At 55.0% G+C, this 22091-nt stretch overlaps 6 protein-coding genes across 6 annotated transcripts; 4 read left to right on the top strand and 2 right to left on the bottom strand.

Annotated features, from left to right (window-relative positions):
* Positions 1-450: 450 nt before the first annotated feature.
* Positions 451-819, bottom strand: CMQ_6100 (uncharacterized protein; the record flags this gene model as incomplete). The annotated part of the gene is made up of 1 exon (XM_014315165.1): positions 451-819. The coding sequence occupies one exon, from the start codon at positions 817-819 to the stop codon at positions 451-453; it is 369 nt and encodes a 122-aa protein (XP_014170640.1).
* Positions 820-1818: 999 nt separating this feature from the next.
* On the top strand, positions 1819-2761 carry CMQ_6043 (snf7 family protein; the record flags this gene model as incomplete). The annotated part of the gene is made up of 4 exons (XM_014315108.1): positions 1819-2005; positions 2111-2315; positions 2412-2620; positions 2691-2761. The coding sequence occupies 4 exons, from the start codon at positions 1819-1821 to the stop codon at positions 2759-2761; spliced, it is 672 nt and encodes a 223-aa protein (XP_014170583.1).
* Positions 2762-6631: 3870 nt separating this feature from the next.
* Positions 6632-17083, top strand: CMQ_6180 (pe repeat family protein; the record flags this gene model as incomplete). The annotated part of the gene is made up of 2 exons (XM_014315245.1): positions 6632-6920; positions 6990-17083. 2 exons carry the CDS (start codon positions 6632-6634, stop codon positions 17081-17083), a joined length of 10383 nt encoding a protein of 3460 aa, XP_014170720.1.
* A 329-nt stretch (positions 17084-17412) lies between these two features.
* On the bottom strand, positions 17413-18214 carry CMQ_6228 (uncharacterized protein; the record flags this gene model as incomplete). The annotated part of the gene is made up of 2 exons (XM_014315293.1): positions 17413-17978; positions 18166-18214. 2 exons carry the CDS (start codon positions 18212-18214, stop codon positions 17413-17415), a joined length of 615 nt encoding a protein of 204 aa, XP_014170768.1.
* A 407-nt stretch (positions 18215-18621) lies between these two features.
* Positions 18622-19519, top strand: CMQ_6134 (uncharacterized protein; the record flags this gene model as incomplete). The annotated part of the gene is made up of 4 exons (XM_014315199.1): positions 18622-18665; positions 18734-19147; positions 19219-19243; positions 19343-19519. The coding sequence occupies 4 exons, from the start codon at positions 18622-18624 to the stop codon at positions 19517-19519; spliced, it is 660 nt and encodes a 219-aa protein (XP_014170674.1).
* Positions 19520-19904: 385 nt separating this feature from the next.
* Positions 19905-21924, top strand: CMQ_5964 (heterogeneous nuclear ribonucleoprotein hrp1; the record flags this gene model as incomplete). Its single annotated transcript, XM_014315029.1, has 4 exons — positions 19905-20026; positions 20357-20397; positions 20457-20620; positions 20677-21924. 4 exons carry the CDS (start codon positions 19905-19907, stop codon positions 21922-21924), a joined length of 1575 nt encoding a protein of 524 aa, XP_014170504.1.
* Between the last annotated feature and the right edge of the window lie 167 nt (positions 21925-22091).

Raw genomic sequence — 22091 nt, 5'->3', positions numbered from 1 at the left:
TTCTGTACGATCGAACGATTTAGAGTCAAGGAAACAGAAGAGAGGGAAAGAAATACAAGCTACATACTACATACGCTAGAAAAAAAGGCACCGCACCTCGAAGCTGATACTTTACCGAGCATAGCTATGGCACAAACATCTCACTTTTATGCAGGTTTTGGAGTGCGATCGTAGTACCCATACACAACCTAGCTAAGAGAAATCTGAACGAGCCCGATAGCCACACGATTGCACGCAACGCAAAAGATAGGTATATATGACCACCATACTCCTGGCGGCTATTATTCACTGCGCTATATGCTAAAACAACACAGCCACCAAGGACGCGGGATTGCACGGGTATGATTGACAGGAAGCAGGTGCATCGTCAGGCGGCCTTTGGAGGCACAAGCCGCCAAGGATACCACTGGTTCGAACCCCCCCCATAAAAAATACCTCCATACAGGCAATTTATGTATCGACGTTAGAGGCCCAGTTGCCAAGACAGCGCTCATAGTCCTGGATATCCAGTGGTCCGGTGGACCAAAGGATAAGGGCTTGGACATGCACATCTTTGCATTTCGCCTCCCTGGTTGGGAACTTGGTCGACTGTGCCGGTACAATCCTGTTGACGTATCCGATCACATTGACCCACTCACCCACCTGCACCTGGTTCGCTGTCAGCGTTTCCAGGAGCAGCCGGACGTCCACAAGCGCGCGATCTCGTGATGCCTGAGGATACTCGTGCCTCAATGTCAATACGCCCGGTGCAACCGCATATGACATCACGCTGAAATCGCCAAAGACGCATTTGTCAGTCCGGTGTTCCAAAGTCAGCATACTTGTTTCAAAGCATGAAATATGACTGCCCGAGTTTTGAAAATTCGATTTATAACAAAACGACTAGCTTGCCCAAATACACAAGACCATGCCGTGGAAAAGCATTCAAATTAGACAGAGGAGAGCATAATTTACCATCCAAGAAATCTGACCTTATCGCCCGGGCGTTTGGAAGAAAGATCAGATAGAAAGCATATTTGGGATGGTGGTGGTCCATTAGACATGGCTAGTCCGTCTCGTCAATACCGAGCCCTCCCGTTCATTCTTTGTTTATGCCAAGATATGTTTCGACGATAATATTTATGCGGGGTTCGGGCTTAAGCATTGGAAACAAGAATCTATTTTTAAGTCCGACGAACCGTATATCTGCGTAGGTAGCGAGTGAAAACGAACAAGAGACGGCAGTCGTCCGGCTTGTAAGGAAGGCAGCGATTATCTCGAGTCATGAGGTCGGCGTTGAGCTAAAGTGGGCATTAGTAACCAAGTCACGTGAGTGAACATGGCCCGAATTTTTGTACGGTGGGGTTGCCCAGATGTCCGGCACGTGGTTGCTATTTAGTGGCAGCCTGCTTGCCAACTTGCATCATCATTATCTTCACCTAGCAAGGAGCTTTTTCTCAAGCAACGCGGTAATTTACGCTATCGCCAGTTGGGAGACTTGTTCTTCTGGGAATCTACAAAATATTACTCTATAGGGCGTTCGACAACACTTACGCGTTGATACTTCTGGCCGGTATAACTACGAAAAGACAACAGGTCCCGAAGTCCTCCGAAAAACCAGCGAACCTACGAGTATCGAGTCCACCGTTCCTCGGCAGCCGCAGCCACAGCGGTGCCAAAAAAGCCAAAAATACCGCGAACAAAGCCTTACTGTCTGGCTATATTCAGCCCAGAGGCTAGTTTTCGGAGAGTGGTGGCAGCGTTGTCGTCGAAGCCTCGAGTGATACCCCTCACCAGCTCTGCCCCTCCCGTAGCGGTCGATAAGAACCATCCAGAACAATGTCGGGCGTCTGGGGCTGGTTCGGTGGTGGCGCATCCGCACAGAAGCGCAAGGACACACCGAAGAACGCTATTCTCGGATTGCGATCGCAGCTTGATATGCTACAGAAGCGAGAAGAGCATTTGCAGAAGCAGATGGACCAGCAGGATGCCATTGCTCGAAAGAACGTTACAACAAACAAGTCCGGTATGTGCTGTAGAAGAAAGAGAAGGTTATCGGGAGATATGCGATGAAGGCGGTGGCGAGGGAAGATCCGCAGAGTATACAATATTGTAGCTAACCATCGAAAAGCGGCGCTGGCGGCACTACGGCGCAAGAAGGCGCTGGAGCACAGCCTGGAGCAGACACAGGCCCAGATAGGCACGCTCGAGCAGCAAGTCAACGCCATCGAGTCGGCGAATATCAACCGGGAGACACTGGCGGCGATGGAGCGGGCGGCCGCAGCCATGAAGACGATCCACGGCAACCTGACGCCGGAGAAGGTCGACGCGACGATGTATGTTTGGCTTCTAGCCCTACCTCTTCCCGTCGGTTCTCTGTTAGATTGGAGTCGTCTCGCAATTTTGCTCCTACATACTTACATGTCTACCAGGGAGGAGGTCCACCTGCAGAACCAACTCAGCGAGGAGATTGTCACTGCCATTACGACTAGTACGATTGGAGACCTTGTGGATGATGCCGACCTGGAAGACGAGCTGGACAAGCTGCAGCAGGAACAGCTGGACAACAAGATGCTTGAGACCGGAACAGTGCCAGTGTCGGACGCCATCCACAGGCTGCCGGCAGCAGCAAACGGAGAGAGTAAGATTCCCCCTTGTTCGCAATACCCCTGGTTCTGGTACCATTGAGCCACTGTCTAACACAATACCAGTCAAGAAGGCTGTGGAGGAGGACGACGAAGAAGCGGAGCTTCGGAAGCTGCAGGCCGAGATGGCTATGTGATGTGTATGCATAAGCACTGGCGAAAGAGATGGGCTGAGACGAGATTGGTTAAAGGATGGGCAGGTGTTAAACCCCATGTTCTCTCCCACCTGCGTATCATCATCACGGGCGTGGGATGGGCCGAACGAGTGCACCCCACTGGCTCTACGGCGTAGCGACTCTTCCTCGAACACCGTCCTCTGTTGTTACTCGAGCGGAGACGGTACTGACATTACGCCAGGGTAGATAAGAGCAAACGCCAATGCCGAATATGGCGCCCCCCCTCCCTAACTTGCTGTTCTTGGGCAGATCCATTTTGGAAGGAGATCACGATCTTATCGGTTTGAGGCAGTTGGCGTTGGCGTATCTCAAGGATTGCATTTGCTTTGTTTGTCTGCTGTTTTTCCACTGTCTATTTTCGGGACTTGCCCATTCTGTCGTGCAAGGTTGGGGGTATTTCCCGACAACCACTTACCCTTTTTGTTTTAAGTAACTGGTGTATAGGGCAATAAAGCCTTCAAATAGAAGATGTGTGGGATGTGTGGCGGCTGCCAACGTAAAAGGTCGCTGGTGTGGCTGGTGCCGCCCAGCCTTCTGACGTTCTCGTAGACGCTACGGAGTGGTAGCATTGACGCTCTAGCACAAAAGGCCTATGCATCACCACAAATACTCTGTAAGGCAACTTCAGACAAATGGGAGTGAAGCGGCTTCGCTCTCACCGTCGTTTTTCGTCCAACCCCACTTGACAAGGGGGTCCACTACGACGTATGTCCGCCTCGATCGTGCAAATCTCTTCGTGTGTTTCAATCTGGTTATCCACTTGTATTCACCGCAATGCTATCTATATTACGGCGTCACACCGCTTCTGGGCCTCAAGCCGACCCACTCACCGAATGAGGCTACATACGACTCGTAGTATCAGAAAAAGAACTAGTACGGAGTACTCCGTATCATATGTAGCTGACAATTGGCAAGATGCCTTGGGCAGCGTCAAGCCCGGTTTTGTTACTGCCTGCGTCTGCCTTCTGCTTACGACTTCTCGTACTGCGTTTCAAAAACACCTTACCTTTACGTAGTGAGACACTTCCTAATTGGTGGCAGATCGTAGCTGCGGCCGCAATAACGTGGTTGAGGGAAGAGGCCGCGATGTCTTAGTGCCACTTTTACTGTGTTGATGCCTGACCTGGAAGTGCTGGAAAAAGAGGCTTGCAAGTTGCAGGCTTTGCACATAGGCCTGCAAGCTCGCAGCGATAACTAGTCCAAACCCTTGCGGTAGTCCGTACACCCAAAAGCAAACAAGGCCCGGGAAGTCAAGAAAAAAAAAAAAAAAAGCACGCCGCATCTGGCAAAACGTCTCTGTGGGTCACTTCCCCAATTATCTAGCCTGTCGGTCTCCCATCCACCCAACGGCAGCCGTGGGCCGGTCCACCGACTGGTCGGTGGCAATTCATGGCCTGTCTGACTCTTCCAAGTTACTCTGTATTATGGAGTACAGAGTATGTAAGATACTACGACGTATGTACGGAGTACGAGTGCCGAAATCTTATCACATCCTCGTACAGAATAGTAAGATATGTGTCGTATTTTCCCTCAGCCTCTGCCCGTACATACATAGTACGAGTACGATGTCACATACCTGGTGTCACGCCTGCAGTTTTTTTTTTATGTCTGCGGCAGTTTCTTTTTTGTTCTTTTTTTCCCTTTTTCGTTTCCCTTCTTTTCCTCCTTCTTCTCTCCTTCCGCCTTTATCCGAACGAATGACATCAGACCGGTGATATTTACTGCCCAAAGGACTTTTGTGTACCGTCCTTGCCGCCGCAACATGCATGGTGACCAGGGCCCTTGTCGATGTATGACGCTACTCGACTCAGCACATTACTTTAGCATCAACCGGTCTTGAAAATACACTACCTCTCGTAAGTTACGCAGTATCGGTTCGGCTGTTCTTACTGATTGTCGTTGGCTCCCGGCGACCGCTGGAATGCGCCTGCTCAACGTGGAACTCGATAGGCAGGGTCCGTCTGACTTGGCCGACCGGCGACACGTCGTGGAAGGTGCCACGTAGCATACCCCCGACGTACGATATGGATATAAAACATCTTACGGCATTGTGCCTGCCACAGGAAGGAGCGCTCTTGCATCTTACTCGCGAATCGTAGGGTGCAAGCCCACTTGATTGCGCCTTTTCTGCGTTGCCCCTCATTATTCTCCTTCCTCGTGCCGCCTCAGATTGTCTTTTCTTTTGTCGGCCACCTTCCCTGTCCCTCTTTTCTGCTTTCTCTCCCGTGCTCCACAATGCCCACCTCACGATCCACACCACACCATTATTTTCACCCGCTCTGCATATACAAGTGCGAACCATTGAACATGCATCCGGCCGAGTACATTTTGTGTCTTGAAGCATGGCTCGTATCTTACTATGTGCTGCATTACGGCGCACAATAAACCGGGCAGTTCACGAGGCACCTGCTCAGCTTGGGTTATTCCATCTCTGGATCCCTTTCCCGACCACCCCTACCCTTACTTTACTGATTCTCTCCGACCCTGCTTTACCTTCACTACTTCTCTGTTCTCGCACGAGTGTGCCGTTCAATGAAAAATATCTGTGCAATCGTGACCCCACAGCTCCTGTATTGCGCCATGGTTCCGTCTGTCGATGCTCTTGCATCTCGTTGTACGCCTTGTTCAAGCTTCGGAGTATGTCTAGTGGCAGGTCACTTGTAGACAGAGCGAGGTGCCAGTAGAGCCATGGCTGCTTCGGTGGGTCCATGGTCAGGTTATCCCTGTTCCCCTCTCTGTTTGTTTTTCGAGCCCCCCTCCTTGATCGATCTTCTATACCTTGTCTAGACGATCGTGCCGGGCCCTACGAGTACAAATCTTATAGCTGCAAGTACAAGCATCATGCCGTGGCTGACTTCTTCTGCAGTCCAATGACTTTGTGTTGGGCACCCATTTTGATCCGACTTGTACTATTGTTGACCCGCACGTACTTCTCTGTACTTAGTTGCATCTGTGAACATCACTGCTTCTGCTTTCTCCCTCATCTGCCCGCGTGATACTTCTATCCTGCTTTTCACCTTGACAGCGAACAGTTTAGAACTGGGTCCGACATGGCCCCATTTCTATCTTAATACACCAATGAACCGTGCGCACGATACACATTCGCTCTAATCACTTGAACTTCGAACCTCTTCAAAGTGGCTCGCTTGCAGCGTGGGGTATCACCTTCTGTTTAGACCAGACTTGATTGGAGGTGGGTGCATAAAAGGACCCGCCTCATTTTTCTAGAGGCAGCTCGTCGGCGTCTTCTCTTGGTGTGGACTGGGGTGAAAGCGCGAGAAAAACAGAAAAAAACAGAGAAATTGAAAAAAAGAGTTCCCCTCCGTCGGGACCTTCTTCGTCCCTGTTTACCTATTTCTGTTTCTCAGACTTTGCAACCAGTGTTTCTGTCCTCTCTGCTTCCCACTTACATCTCCATTTTCACATTTCAGCTCCCACTGCACTCCGAGGAAATCAGCCTCAAGGAGCTAGAGCTGTTCGAAGTAGAGCAAAGCAGCAAAGCTGCACACAATTGTATTTTTGGTTTATACCCATTGAGTCCCGCGATATCGTTGACTCCCATCTGCAATCATCCCACTTGTTTCTAATACCACTCCCCTGCCATTCCCACCTTACCCTGTGGTTTTTGCGTTGTTATTGTCGGCAACTGGAAGATCCACTTCGGCAATATACTGGGCCTCCCATCGAATTTTTCATTCTCGTTATACTGTACCTACTGGAATATTGGACAGAGATAGTAAGGTGCCTACTTAGAGCACCTTCAAACATACAGACCAAAACCTCTCTTCAAGGCTGTCTGGTAGACAGGTCCCTCACACCAGACTGAAAGACATGGCGACTGCAGCTGAAGGTGGAGTCTTGTTCAGCGAAGAACGGCTGTTCAATCCTCAAAATATTCAAGTTGCCAACTACGATATGCCCGATATCGCAAACTTCAACAATGTCGAATTCTCAAAGGAAATCAACTCTGAAGAAGAGGACTTTGAGGAGGAAGATCTTGATATCGACGAAGGCACCCGAAATGGACAGCCTGATGTCGATACCGAAGTGAGTATCGAGTCGGAAGAGCCAAAAGCACAGGACCAAAATGGCAAGGACAAAGAAGCCACCAAAATAGAGGGTACGTTTTCAGTGGTAAATATCAATTTTACATGCGGAGAGTTCAGGACTGACGCTGACACGAACGAAGATAACGACTCGAAACCGTCAACGCCCAAGAAGAAGTCAAAGAAGTCAGGCAAAAAGCACAAGAAAGCTGCTTCTGTCGAAACCGAATCTGAGAAGACAGAGTCACCAACTGAAGAAAAGAGTGAAGGTGACGTCAAAGCGAGTCCCAGCGGGAAAAAGAAGAGCAAGAAGAGCAAGAAAAAGAAGTCGAAAACCAGTATGCAGTCAGAGTCCAAGGCTGGCAGTTCGACACTCGATGATTCTACAGATTCGGCAGAGCCGCAAACCCCGGAGCAACAGCAAATACATGAGTCGAAAGACGTCGCAGCTGCTGCCGTGACAGCAGAAGCAGCAACTGAGGCAACAAACGGAACCGAGATGGCAAAGGAAGTTGCCCCTGCTGTCGTTGAAGCACCTGTTACCGTCGAGCCCGCCACTGAGGCTGCCGCTGAGGCAACTACTGAGGCTACACCTGAAGAAATCGCCGATTTCATTGTCGAACCGGCTATCGAAACTGCCGCCGAGACTGCCTCTGTAGAGCCCCAGGAAGACGTTGCGCCGACCAAGGATGCTTCTGCAACAGAGGACCCTTTGGCTGAAACTGCTATTGCTGAAGCAGAAGGAGAGAAAGAAGCTAAACCGCAGGCAACTTCTGGCACTGAAGAGCTGAAGAAAGAGTCTGAAGTGAAGGCGACTGCGGGACCCGAGTTTTCCGAAGCTGAACAAACGGCACCAACCGACGAAGCAAACGGCCTCGCAGAAGACACATCCGCCGTTGTTGCTAAAGAGCCAGAGCAGTCGAACGTTGACTCCGAGGACCCCAAAGTGCTGGAAACAACAATTGCGACTGAAACCGATGTTGCGGCAGATTTCACCATTGCTGAGATTGCGGGTGAAATTGAGGAGACGTCTGACTCGCCAGCTCCCACTGAGTCTCATGTTCAGGAAGCAACCCCAGAATTGACAACAGACTCTGCCAAAGAAGAGTCTGTGCAGGAAGCGCCCAAGGAGGCAGAAGATAAGCCTTCGGAGGCGCCCACCAAGACCGAATTGGTAGAAGAAGCGCCATCATCAACAGCGGTTGAGCCAGAGGAGCATACTGCTGAATCAGCATCTACAGAAGTGTCCACGGACGCTGTTGCGGACGAAGAAGCCAAGAAGTCTACGGAGACGGAAACCGAGGCCGAGGCCGAAGTTGAAGTGCGCGGCGAATCTAGCGCAGCGGCGCCAGAGCTTGTCTCGGACGCGGCGCCCGAAACTCTCCAATCTGAATCTGAAGCTTTGGAAGTTGTTCCCGAGGTTGCTTCTGAGGCCGTGGTTGAGCTTGCTACCGAAGCTGCTCCTGAGGTTACTCCTGAACCCAAAGTCGAGGCTGAGGAAAAGCAGGAAGAGGCATCGACTGAGAAGGCAGAGGAAATTCTGGCTGCCTCGAGCCAGGATGTCGAGTCTGCCCCTGAAGTCATGACTGAGAATGAAGCTGTGACTGAGAATGAAGCTGTGGCCGAACCTGAAGCCATGGTCACGCCTGAAGCCGCGGTTGAGGTTGAGTCTGCCCCTGAAGAAGTCGTGACCGAGCCTGAAGCCGTGACTGAGGTTGAAGCTGTGGCCGAAGCCGAAGCCACGGCCGCGCCTGAAGCCGCAGTTGAGCCTGAAAGCACCCCCGAAGAACTCACGGGAGCCGCGGAAGAGACTGTGAAGGAGGCCGCCGAAATTGAAGCTCCTGTCGAGACGCCTACTGAGGAAGATGCGGCTGTTCACGAGGAAGCAATCGAACCTGTTTCTTCTGGCGGCAAAGCTGTATCTGATACTGCACTTGTGGATGAATCGGACGGAAAACCAGAATCGGCAGAATCAGTTGCTGGGCCGGCCGAGACAGCTGAGGAGAGCACGGCAGTGGTAGAGACTTCTGAGGAAACGACGGAAAAGCCCCTGGAGGATGTCAAGGAGCTAGAGAAGTCTGAAATGGTCGAAGTCGAAGCTGCCGCAGCAGACGGAAAGCCTTCCGAAGCGGCTGAGAAAGATGTGGAGACGACTGACGAGGTTCCCGAGCCATCAAAGGAGGCCGAGGATAGCCCTGAAGTTGTCGAAGAGGAGGCTACAACGACAAGTGACGAAGCAACAGTGTCCACCGACAAGAAGGAAGAGACGGATACCGTTTCTACTGCTGATGAAACTGAGAAACTTACTGGAGAAGTCGCCGAATCCGAGCTGCAGGTTGTTGCTGAGCCGGTGACCGAAAAGACTTCCGAAGACGAAACCCCCGAAGAAAATCCAGCACAGGAATCAGTTTCCAAGACCGAAGCCGTCGAGGAGGATTCTAGAGAAGCTGTCGCCCCTGTCTCCGAGTCTCCCATCACAGAAAAGACCGAAGCTCCTACTGAGACTACCGAGGCAGTCCTAGTGGACGAAGCTGAGACTGCCCTTGAGGAAGGCAAGGCTACACCTGTGGAAGAAGCTGAGGCCCTTGCGCCAGTTGAAGTAGCTAAGGTTGAAGCTGCTCCCATCGAGGAGGCTGATGCTGAGGCTGCACCCGCAAAGGAAGTCGAGGCTGAAGCTGCTCCCACAGAGGAAGCCACCGTCAAGGAGGTCGAGACCGCACCTGTCGAGAGTGTCGAGTCTGAAGCCGTTCCTGTGGAGGAAGTCGAAATCGTTTCAGCTGAGGAGGCGGTTGAGACCGCTCCTACTAAGGAAGCAGAGACTGTTCCTGTTGAGGAGGACAAGGCATTCCCTACTGAGCCTGTCGAGACCGAGGCTGCCCCCGCCGAGGTGACTGAGGCCGAGGCTGCTCCTGTTGAGAAAACTGAGGCCACCCCAGCTGAGGAGGTGGTTGAGTATTCTTCTACTAAGGAGGTCGAAACTGCTCTCGTGGAGGAAGTTACAGCTGAGGAGGTCATCGAGGTCGCCCCTGTTGAGGAGACAAAGGCTACTTCTGTTGAGGTGGCTGAGACAACTCCGGTTGAATCTGAGGCTGCCCCCGTCAAGGAAGCCGAAGCTGCACCTGTGGAGGATATTGCAGTTGATGAGGTCGTTGAAGCTGCCCACACCAAGGAGGACGAGGCTGCAGCCATTGAGGAGGTAAAGGCTGCCCCCGTTGAAGAGGTCGAGACCAAGGCTGTTTCTACAGAGGAAGTTGCAACTGAGGAGGAGGTCGCCCCTGTTGAGGAGACACAAGCTGCTCCTGTCGAGGTGGCTGAGACTGCTCCGGTTGAGACTGAGGCTGCTTCTGTGGAGGAAGTTGCAGTCGAGGAGGTCGTTGAAGTTGCTTCCGCTGAGGAGGCCAAGATTGCAGTCGTTGAAGAGGTTGAGGCTGCCCCTGTTGAAGAAGTTGAGACCAAGGCTGCTTCTACAGAGGAAGTCGAGGTTGCTCCCGCCAAGGAGGCCGAAACCGCAACAGTAGAGGAAGTCGCAGCTGAGGAGGTCGTTGAGACTACCCCCGTTCAGGAAGCCGAGACTGCTCCTGTTGAGACAGAGGCTGCTTCTGCAAAGGAGTCCGAGGCCGTTCACGTCAAGGAGGCCGATATTGCTCCGGTGGAAGACGTTGCGGTCCCTGTCGAGGTTGAGACTGTCCCCGTGGAGGAGGTCGAGGAATCCTCCGTCGAGGCAGTTGAAGCCGAAACTGCTTCAGCAGAGGTCGACGTCGCACCCACCAAAGAGGCCGAGACTCTGCCTGAGGCTACACCTGCCGAGATAGTCAAGGCCGAAACTACTCCTGTCGAGGTGGTTCAGGAAGCCCCCGTCGAGGCAGTCGAATTTGAAACTGCACCTGCTAAGGAAGCTGAGACTGCATCCGCCGAGACAGCCGAGGTGGAAACAATTCCTGCCGAAGGGGTCGAAGCTGCCCCAGTCGAGGCCGTTGAAATTGAAGCTGCTCAAGCAGATGAGGTCGAGAGTGTTCCTATTGAGGCAACCGAGGCTGTACCCACCGAGACAGTCGATTCCGAATCTACTCCTGTCGAGCAGGCCAAGGAACTCCCCGTCGAGACAGTTGAAATCGAGTCTGCTCCTGCGAAGGAAGTTGAGGCTGCATTTGCCGAGACAGTTGAAGCCGAGACTGCTTCCGTCGAAGAGGTCAAGTTGGTCCCCGCTGAGGCAGTCGAATCCGAAACCGCCCTTGCAGAGACCATCGAGGCCGCAGCCGTTGTGGAGGCTGAGACCATTTCTGTCGAGGACATCAAGGCAGTCCCCGCCGAATTCGTCGAGGCTGAGACCACTCCTGTGGAGGAAGTTGAGGCTGCTTCTATCAAGGAGGCAGAGGTTACCCCTGCAGAAGAAGCCGAGGAGGCCCTTGCCGAGGAACCGAAGGTTGCCACCGCAGAGGAGGTCGAGGCTGAAGCTGCTCCTACAAAGGAAGTCGACACTGTTGAGGAAGCTGAGACCGCCCCTGTAGAGGAGACAACAGCCGCTCTGGTTGAGGTAGCTGATGTTGAAGCTGCTCCCGTTTTGGAAGCTGAGGCCACTGCCGCCAAGGAAGTCGAGGCTGAAGCCGCCCTTGTGGAAGAGGCTCCTGCTGAGAAGGCCGAGGCTGCTCCTATTACGGAGGCCAAGACCGAGACAGTCAAGGAGGTTGAGGCTGCTCCTGCAGAGGAGCCTAAGGTGGTTTCTTCTAAGGAGCCCCACTCGGCCTCAGTGGAGTCTGCGGCAGCATCTGTGGAAAAGCTCGAGACCGTCCCTGTGGAGTCTGTCGAGGCTGCTTCTGTGGAAGAAGTCAAGGCTGCGTCAGTCGAAGAGACCGAGGCTGCGTCCGCTAAGAAAGTTGAAGACGCCCCGGTAGAGCCTGTGGAGGAAGTCGAGGCCACCCCTGAAGTTGAAGCCCCCGTGGAGGTTAAGGCTATTCCTGTAGAGGAAGCCGAGGCTGTCCCAGCGGAAGAAGCTGCTTCTACCGAGGAAGCTGAGGTCACCCTCGTGGAAGAAGTCAAGGTCACCACCGAAGAAACTAAGGCTATCCCTGCTGAAGAGGCTGAGGCTGCTCTTTTTGAGGAAGTCGTTGCTCCTGTTGAGGAGGCCACGGTCACACCCACCAAAGAGACTGAGGCTGTGCGCCCCAAGGATGTCGAAGTTGATCCTGTGGAGTCGGAGGAGGCAGTCGAGGTTGCTGCTGTGGAGGAAGCTGAGATCATCCTTGTCAAGGATGTCGAGGCTGCTCCCACGGAGGAAGTCGCTGCTCCTGTTGAGGAGGCCGAGACTACCCTTGTGGAGGAAGTTGAGACTACCCTCGTAGAGGAAGCTGAGACTACCCTTGTGGAGGAAGTCGAGACTGCCCCTGTGGAGAAGGCTGAAGTCGCCCCTTTGAAAGAAGTCGAGGCCACTATTGTGGAGGAGACCAAGACTGCCGTTACAGAGGAGGCTGAAGCTGCCCCAGTGATCGATGTTCCGGTGGCCGAGGCCGAGACCGCCCCTGCAGAGGAAGTCGAACCTACTACTGCAAAGGAGGTTGAGGCTGCCCCGGCAACAGACACCCCCGTGGTCGAGGCTGCTCCCGAAGCTCCTGCTGCAGTGGAAGCCGAAGCGGCCACAGAGAAGCAACTAGCAACAACGACAGACGAAGTCAAGACAACAGACACGGCGGAATTCACCACAGCCGACAAGATTGCAGCGGCAGCTGCAGCGGTAGCCGTGGCAGCGACAGCTGCAGCAGCAAGCGCAGCCACTGAGGACAAGAGCCGGAGTATTAAAGGTGAGGAATATTCCCAATTCATTGCTGATCACACCCCCGAAGGCGAAGGAGCCAGAGAAGAGGAGGAAATGCACAGCCCAGAAGAGAAGGAATTCGAAGAGAAGGAATTCGGCGGCTTCCCTCGGAACGACGAGCTTGCGGAGAGTGATATGAGCGACAGCGGAACTGCTGCCACATCTGTCGCCGATGCTGCCAACCCAGAAGGCCTTGTTGAACCAAAGGGCATCGAGAATGCAAAGGAGGCAAGCGTCTTAGACGTTGTCGCATCAGAAGAAGTAACGGTTAACACCGCCGTTGTGTCAGAGCCTGAAGCTGTCTCCTTCTCAGATGCCCCGATCAACAAAGAGGTGGAGGCTGTCGAGCCGAAGGCCTTACTGGAAGCCGCTCCAACAGAGGTGACAGTGCCGGTCTCCAAATCTGGCAGTGAACTGCCAGAGACATCAGCCAAGGAGATCTCTGCAGCAGACGATGTCCAGCCCACTCAAGAAGCACCTCTACCAGAAGCCGCCAAGTCTCTTGAAGTTACGGAACAGCCCACTGCGGACGATGCCAGCGAAGAGGTCGAAGAGTTCGAAGAGGCCGAAGAGGCCGAAGAGGCCGAAGAGGCCAGAGAGGCCGCAGGCACTTCAGCTGTCGACACCGACAGCGTGGCGCGGGAAGAAGCGTCAGCAGCAGCTGCTGCTGCATCAGCCGCCGCGATAGCAGAAGGTGATATTCAACTGAAATTCCCCGGGTATTCTGCCCGTACCACATTAGAAACAGGCCTTGTCGTTACTGACGATAAGCCTGAATCTAGTTTGGCAACAACCAGGGACAATGAAGGCGTTCCAGAACGGATTCCTGCAGATCTTTACGATGATGGGAGTGGTTGCGCTGTTTCTGCCGAGAAAGATGTTCTTATTTCTGAAGCGGTAGCTTCACAGCTAGCCAGAGATAAGGCCGAGGGTCATGTTCCTGCCATCGTGCAGGAAGGGCAGGTCCTAGTCGAGGCTGTTATCGTTGAAGATCAGGAGACACCATCCGAAGCAGTTTTGCCGGAAGGCTCAGACCACGTGGACCACCATTCCCTGCCTGCCAATGCCGTGACAAGAAACCAGAACGCAGTTGAAGAGAAAGATGTCCGAGAACGGGCATTATGGCAGGATGCAAGCGTTGTTGGTGTCAGCTCTGCAGCTTTCAGGGATGAAGAGCAAACGACAGCCATCAGAACCCCCGTGGCGATGTCAGAGCTCGAGCCCGCCAAAGTGCCGACTGATGCTGAAAAGGCTGCTGTTCCTGAGGTCGAGACTGATGCTGAAGCAACTCCCGAATCGGGTGTTGGAATTTCTGTCGTTGTCTCGGCCGCTATGGTGACCGAGGATACTGCTCAGAATGTCGCTCATTATGTTGCAAACACTATGCCTGCTGTTGCGATGGAACCAGCTGAGGCGGTGTCTGGCCCTGTCCTTGCACAATCTTCTGAAGCCGGCCTGAGAACTTCTACGGACGCCGAGGACGGTGATGCGACACAGTCGGTGGAGCCCAAACCTGTCGACATTGAGCCGGCTTCCGGGTCTTTTGAGCCCAAAGCTACTGGATCTTGTCTTGAGGATGACGCTTCTGAGATTCAGACTTCTGAGACTGCTGCTGAGGCCGATCCGATCGAACTGGATGGTATTGCGAAAGATGTGCCTGCTGTAGTTGAAACTGCCAACTCCGATGATTTTCCAGACGACAGCACGACTTCACGATTTGAACAAACTATACCGACAGAATCAAGAAACCAGGCGGCACCAGCATATCCTGTGGTGGAAATCGCGCAAAAGCCAGCTTCTGACGAGGAATATGTCCTGGTCAAGGCCGTTGACGAAGCGGCTACTACAACCCCAGGACTAAGGTCGACTGTTCCCATGATCGACATTCCCTTCAACGACTCTGTGCCCGCGGTCAATGTAGCGACACTACACGATACCTCCAATGCTAGAGAAGAGCCAGAAAGCTCAACGTCGGCTCGTGAGTTGCCTGCGTTTGAAGCTGGCATAATCGAAGAGGACAGTTTCGTCGCTGTTGATGCAGCAGGCAGCAGCGGGCAGTGCGATGACGCTCCAGTAGACGAGTCTTTTCAAGAGGAGACATTTGCAGGGGTAGAGATTGCGGCAACACTGAGTGGTGTTGGATTGGCTGAGATGGCTGGTCACTCTGTAAGCAGCGAAGATGAACAGCGCCCTCGTTCAGCCAGCTCCATAGACATTGGATCATCGGGCGAGCTTGTACTCCCTGAGGATGTTCGATCGATCAACTCGGGACTCGACTCTTCGCAGGTGCTCGAAGAGCAGACCATGCTGTCAATGTCCAACAGCAGCGGGAGCCTTGTCCAAGACGCCTGGACAAGCTCCAAAGACGCGCTCCAAGCGCCGACACCGACAGTCGTGATTCCAGATCTGCAGGATGCAGTAGCCATGGGGCTGGGCCGGGTACGGAGTAATGGGTTGGAGCGGGAGCTTTCGGGAATGTTTAAAGATATAGAGGAGAAAATCGCGGCAGTGGTGGTGATTTATGCAACTGCAGAGGTGCTGAGTCGGCCCGGATCGCCAACAACAGCGGAGGAGATGGAAAGAGCAGAAGGAGTGAATGAGATAACGGGGCAAGAAGAGACAGAGCAGGCGTGGGGGACAGCCGGAGCAGAAGGGAGGAAGTGGAAAGGGAAAGGGAAAGAAATTGCAGGAGCGGCAGAAGTGGCAAAATGGATGGCAGAGACAGAGGGAGAGGAGGATTCCCCGGCGGCCGAGAAGAGGGGTTTGGAGGGAGAAAGCGCACTGCGCGATTCTGTAGCTGACCTCTTCGCAGACGAGAAGCTACGAGGAAGTTCCTCGGAGGCAGTGCCCAACATGATGGCAGCAGGAGCAGGAGCAGCAAGGAGCTCACGGCCGCGAGGAGAGCACTCTTCTTCTGGCCACCATTCTTACTACAGCAGCCGTGAGGCAGATCGGGATAACAGAGACAGCACGACCGGTGGAGAGATGCCGCGACACGGACGTCGACACCGGCAACGCCCGAGCAGCAGCAGCCATTCGGTGCCGTCGGGATCGGAGAACTCACAGCCGAGGGCGCCGGCGCGCATAGCTGGCGGCTTCTCGGGGCAGAGCGGCCAGAGCTCAGGTCCGGTGTCAGCTTCTCGCAGGTCTTCGTACCACCGGCATCATGGAGAGGACAGAGATCGGGAGAGAGAGCGTTTGAGAGAGGGGGAGAGAGATCGAGAGAGAGATCGGGAGAGAGATCGGGTGAAAGAGCAGGAGAGAGAGCGGGAGAGAGAGCAGGAGAGAGAGCACTTGAGAGAGCGCGTGAGAGAGCGGTCAGAGAGAGAGCGTCACGAGAGAGAACGACCGGAAAGAGAGCGTTCTGAGAAGGAGCGCCACGAGAGAGAGCGTCACGAGAGAGAGCGTCACGAGAGAGAACGGGCGGATGATGAAAAGGAGCGGCTGCTGCGCGAAGAACAGGAGGCTCACGAACGACGCAGAGCCGAGAGACGGGCGCGGAAAGCGCGAGAGGAGAAGGATAGGGAAAGGGAAAGGGAAAGGGAGAAGGAGCGAGAAAGAGAGGCGGCAATGGGCGAAGGCTCATGGGCTCAAGGAAGCAGACGCAAGGAGCCAGATGTGGACAGATTGCCGAGAGAGCGACACGACGAGCGACGGGAACTGCGGCATTCGTTGAGCAACCGGCATTCGTCCGGCCATCGACACTCGCGGCCATCAACAGGCGATGCCAGCACGCCAGCTGCCAGCACAGCATCCAAAGACACTGATGTGCCTCCGATTCCATCGACGGTGTCGAACTCGACTTCGGCGTCGAGGCCGTCGACCAGCCGCAGACTGGCAGAGCCCGGCTTTCCCTTGCGAGACAGCATCGCTGCTACTGCCGAGAAGAAAAGGGTGTTCCGGGACGGAGAAGAGACAGTGCCGATCAGCTCCGACAGCCGAGAACCTGTCAGGCGCTCAGGCACTCTCCGATCGAGATTTGGATCGCTCAGACGGCCCAAGGACGACGGCGAGATGCAACCCAGCACGAGGCAGCCAAAGAGCAGCAGTGACCACGTACCGACGAGCCATCGGCATAGTCGTCACCCTAGACAGAGCGTAGAGGTCGAGCGTCTGGCTACAGCTGTGAGACCGGCTTCGGCTCGGGTTTCACTCCCAATTCCAATGCCGGTCTCAACTGCAACATCGCGACGCAGGAGGACGAGCGACGCGCCAGCAGTTGATGTCTCAACTTCAGCTACAGCAGCGGCAGAGGTGCACGAGTCAGAGCCCAAGGAAGCCAAGATGACGGACGAGAAGCATCGCAGAGACCGGCTGGAGAAGCGTGAGCGCAAGGCCAAGTCCGACAATGAAAAAGTCAGGACGGATGGCGAGGGCAAGAAGACGGGATCAGGCCTGCGGGCCATGTTTAAGCGGTTTCTCCATTGATGGGACGCAAGCTGATTTGTGACGACTACAACTTACGAGAGCGAGCGTTGTTTTGTCTGAGTTCCTGTTTCCTGCACTTTCACATCTCCACTTTCTGTACTTTCATGTCCCAATTATGTATTGATGAACCTGCCGGGTCATACGGCCATATTAATGAACACGATGATACAATAGGCAACATGCAAGGAGCTGCTGTGTCAGTGTGGTCCAAATTCAGGTCAAGTTCCGATCCCGATCCAGATCCAAACCGATTCCAAACCGATTCCATGCGATCCAAAGTCCGATCCAAAACGTCGTGACCAAGGAAAATGACGACCCAACGACCAGCCTCACGACTCAACGGGATCGCGCAAGAACTCGTAGCCGTCCTCGGGCGGGAGCACGAGGGCGGAGAGGGCGAGGCCGGCGGCGCAGAGGAAGGCGATGGTGGCGCTGGCGATGCAGAAGATCCAAGAGATGTCGAGACGCCAGCCAGGCACGAGAAAACGGTCGTCGCGGTCGCGCAGAAAGGCGACGGTAGCGCCAGCAAAGACGTGCAGCAGCGCGGCGGCGGCGAGCAGCAGTCCGAGCACGCGCCAGCCGCTCTCGCGCTTGAGCCGACCGCCGGCCATGACGACGACGAAGCCGACGAGCGCCGCGAGCTCGACCACGAGTGCCAGCGCCATCATGAAGCCCACGCTGCGCCATACGCTGCAGAAATATTGCTGGCCGGCGCCGGCGCTGCAGTCACGTGACGTCTGCGGAAACGGCCGGCACGACGGCACGGCCTCGGACGAGCACGACCGGTGTAGGCCGAGGGTCTGCCAAAAGGGTTGGGCGCCGCTGCCAGGGGTCGGCGGGACGGCATAGACGACCCAGCGGGGGACCAGGTTGGCGGCGATCGTCATGGCCGTCGCTGGGAGTGTTAGAGGGGAAGAGGAGGGGAGAGAGGGGGGAGAGGGGAGAAGAGGGGAGAAGAGGGTAGGAGAGAGGAGAATAGACAGAAAAAGAGCGAGAAGAGAGGTAAAAAAGAGGAACAAAGTGAGTAGAGTAGAAAGATCGAAAGATCGAAAAATCGAAAAATCGAAAGGTCAAGTACTCACCAGCAGTAAAGGTCACCAGAGCAGTGCCATAGACAGCAATTCGCGTCATGTTACAAGAAAATGAAAACCCGCAACTTCGATGCTATCTGTTCAGTCAAGAGTTGAAGCATCTGATCACAGGAAAGAAGTCAACACCCCAACTACGTCAACACTGCCAGAAACCGGATGTGGTTGCCTGACGTCGACACATTGCGATCTGCACTGCCACAGTTGTTGCGCCACGCCGTGTGGCGCTCAGTGGTTCTGATGCCTGAGGCATCAATATGCTTACATAGCACACTGGCAAGGGGCAACCCACGCAAAGACTTCCTTTTTCTCCTCCCGTCTGCGTCACTACGCGTCTCTGCTCCCCTCAATTCGTCGTCGTGTTTGTGTTGGTCTCTATACTGTACTAATTCGTTTCCTCCCTGTTTCGTTTCTGTCCATACCCTATTGTTGTATTCGTCCGCCGCCAACATGACCGAAGCGGAAAATTTCGACGACGAGCTCTTCGCCGACTTGTCAGTGAAGTCCCAAGCCGAGTTCCTGCTTTTTCCGATGGGGCACAACGGCTGACCCACGTTCGCAGATACGCCGACGATGAACCAGCCGCACCCAAGGTCGACTCGGGGCTGGCGCCGTCGACAACGGCTGCGGCCACCAACTTCGCTGCGGCGCCCGTGTCAGCTTTTGCTGCCGCCGTGGAACCAATGTCGCGGCAGTATGACAACGGAGGCAACGAGCCGAACGGCGGCGACTACGACGGCGCGCGAGAAGAATATGACGATGACGATGACGAGGTGGACTTTAACCTCGGCAACGGGAGCAGCAGTAATAACAACAACAACGGCGGCGGCAACATGAACAGCAACATGAACAGCGGCGGCGGCGGCGGTCAGTCGCACATGGAGTCCACGCCGCCCGTGAGCAGTAGCAATCCGTACCACGGCGGCGGCGGCTCGGGTGCCCCGTTTTCGCGTGGCCCCAACTCTAAGGAAGATGGGTGAGTACTGTGCTTGATGCCTTTCGTTTTCTCCTTCTTTCCTTCTTCCGTTCTTTCGTGGCCGTGAACAGGCAAGGCAGCAGAGTGGGAGGAAGGGTAAGACGACGTATGGACAGCACTGGACAGGTGAGGACCGGCTTGGCGGATGATGGGTAAGGCAAAGACTTGGGTATTGGAAGCGAACTGGTGGGCCAGCAAATGAAGATCATGCAGAGGCCGACGCAACCGCCGAGCAGAGAGAAATACAAGGCATCGCGTCAGAAAAGCCATAGCGAGAGTCAGAAAGAAAAAAAGAACGAGATTCTGCAGCACTCTCGTGCAGGAGAAGCACGGGAGCCGCAGGGGAGCTTCGCACAGGCGGACAGCGGCTAGCATTCGAGAGACAAGTACTTAGCTTCGCGGTAGCAAAGACTTGTAAGAGAGACAGGACAGACCCAGACAGAAGCCATAAGAGAGAGAAGTCAGAGAGAGAGACCGGCGAGACCAGGAAGACCAGAGACAAGAAAGACCCAAAAGTCAAACGGCAAAAAAGCCAAAGCGTCAAAGCTCGGCCTGATTCACGGTGCTGTGTTCGTTTTCCCGCCCCAGAAGCGACAATGTGGCCGTCTGGCTCTACTCCTCTTGTGCTTGATCTCGTCTGCCCAAGCTCAGCTCACTCTCACCTCGGGCGGCGTCTTCTGTCCTGGCCGTCTCCCCAGCCCACCACTCGGCTGCCAGCGCCTGACCTCTTTGCCGCCGCTATCGCATCGCTGCCGCCATGGGCCCGGGCAGCTTCTCAACGGACAGCTACATCCCGCTAGATGACATGGACGAGAGCGGGAGAAGTGAGGTGCATCCTGAGGACACCGGTCGGCCTCTCCTGCTTGCCAAAACACAAGGGTCGGTGGTTTGCTGCTGCTGCTGCTGGGCTGCTGCTGCTGCTGGGCTGCTGCTACAGCTATTGCTATTGCTATTGCTATTGCTATTGCTACTGCTACTGCTACTGCTACTGCTACTGCTACTGCTACTTCTACTGTTATACTCTTCAGCACTGACTAGATGTCATCGTGAGGCTGGGCGTCGGCTCGCGATGATCCTGTGACATGACTCGGACTGCCCGACTTTTGTGCCGCCTCTGTCCTGAATGTTGTCTTGTTCTGCTTGCTTTGCGTTTCCTGTCTTGCTTCTCCTTCAACCCTAGACATACAATTCGCATGCTAACCAGGCCAGGAAAATGTTTATCGGAGGCCTGAACTGGGAGACGACAGACCGTAAGTCGGACAGACGTGTCCACGCACATGGTGAAGGTGGTGGGGGCTGACGATGACAGAATCGCTGCGCGACTATTTTTCACAGTTTGGCGAGGTGCTCGAGTGCACAGTGATGCGCGACAGTGCGACAGGCCGGTCTCGAGGGTTTGGCTTCCTCACGTTCAAGGACCCGAAGACGGTCAACATTGTGATGGTCAAGGAGCACTATCTGGACGGAAAGATTGTGAGTGGAGGAGAGGGAGAGAAAGGACGAACAGACAGACTGACTTTGGTGGACAGATCGACCCGAAACGAGCGATTCCACGCGACGAGCAGGAGAAGACGTCCAAGATCTTTGTGGGGGGCGTGTCGCAAGAGACGACGGACCAGGAGTTCAAGGAGTACTTTGCGCAGTTTGGGCGGGTAGTGGACGCGACGCTTATGATGGACAAGGACACAGGGCGGCCACGCGGCTTTGGCTTTTTGACGTTTGAGTCGGAAGCGGGCGTGGAGGCCTGTCTATCGACGGAGCTGGAGATCCACGGTAAGGCGATCGAGGTGAAGAAGGCGCAGCCGCGCGGCAATTTGCGGGACGACGACGATGCCAGCCGGCGTGGAGGACCGGGCAACAAGTTCCGCAAGGGCGGATACGGCGGGATGGATGAGCAGGGCGGCAGTGGCAGCGGCAGTGGCGGCGGGATGGGCCAGCAGATGGGGGCGGCAGGTGGAATGACGCCGCAGGTGATGGCGCAGTACTGGCAGCGGATGCAGCAGTACTTTGCGATGATGCAGCAGCAACAGGCGATGAGCCGCAACATGGGGGGGATGATGAACATGGGGGGCAACATGGGAGGGATGGGCGGGATGGGAGGAATGGGAGGAATGGGAGGGATGGGTGGAATGGGGATAAACCCGCAGATGATGCAGATGCTGCAGATGCAACAGATGCAGCAGATGCAGCAGATGGGACGAGGCGGAGGTGGTGGCGGGCCGGGTGGCGGAGTTGGAGGGCCTGGAATGAGTCCGGCGATGATGCAGCAGATGCAACAACAGCAACAGCAGCAACAACAACAGACAGCAGCCAATCAGCAACAGGCGGGCCAGGGAACGCAACAGCAGCAGCAGCAACAGCAACAGCAGCAGCAGGCGGGACAGCAACAGGCGGGCCAGCTCAACTTGCAGCAGCTGCCGATGGGTGGTGGCGGTGGTGGAGGTCCAGGATCGGTTGGCAGCAATGGCAACGGCAGTGGCAGCGGCAATGGCAGCGGCAATGGTGGTCCCGGCGGTCCTGGAGGAGGCTATGGCGGTGCGCCGACGTCGTGGGAGGGCATGTACGACGACGTGCCGCAGCCAGGCATGGGTCCGGGTGGACGTGGCGGCGGTGGTGGTGGTCCCGGATTCCATCGGAACCGGTCGCAGGACCCGATGAATGCGCCGCCGGCCAACGCGCCGACAGGCCCGAAGAATGCCGGACGGCCGGGGGCTAACTACCGGGGCGGCGGACGGGGTGGCGCTAGCAACCGTGGCTTCCACCCGTATTCACGTTAGGAGCCGTGGTGGTGAGAAGAGAGGTTGTGAGGGTGAAGTGAGGGGGGTGTGAGAGGAGAGGAGAGGAGATGAGGAGAGTGAAAGAGATAAGAGAGTGAGGAGAAGATAAGACGAGTGGAAATGGTGTTCTTAGAGGTGCAGAAACCGAATGAACGTCGTCATGTATG

Source organism: Grosmannia clavigera, assembly GCF_000143105.1.
Source record: "Grosmannia clavigera kw1407 unplaced genomic scaffold GCSC_167, whole genome shotgun sequence".
NCBI lineage: Eukaryota > Fungi > Ascomycota > Sordariomycetes > Ophiostomatales > Ophiostomataceae > Leptographium > Leptographium clavigerum.
This window is presented reverse-complemented; position numbering and strand designations above follow the sequence as displayed.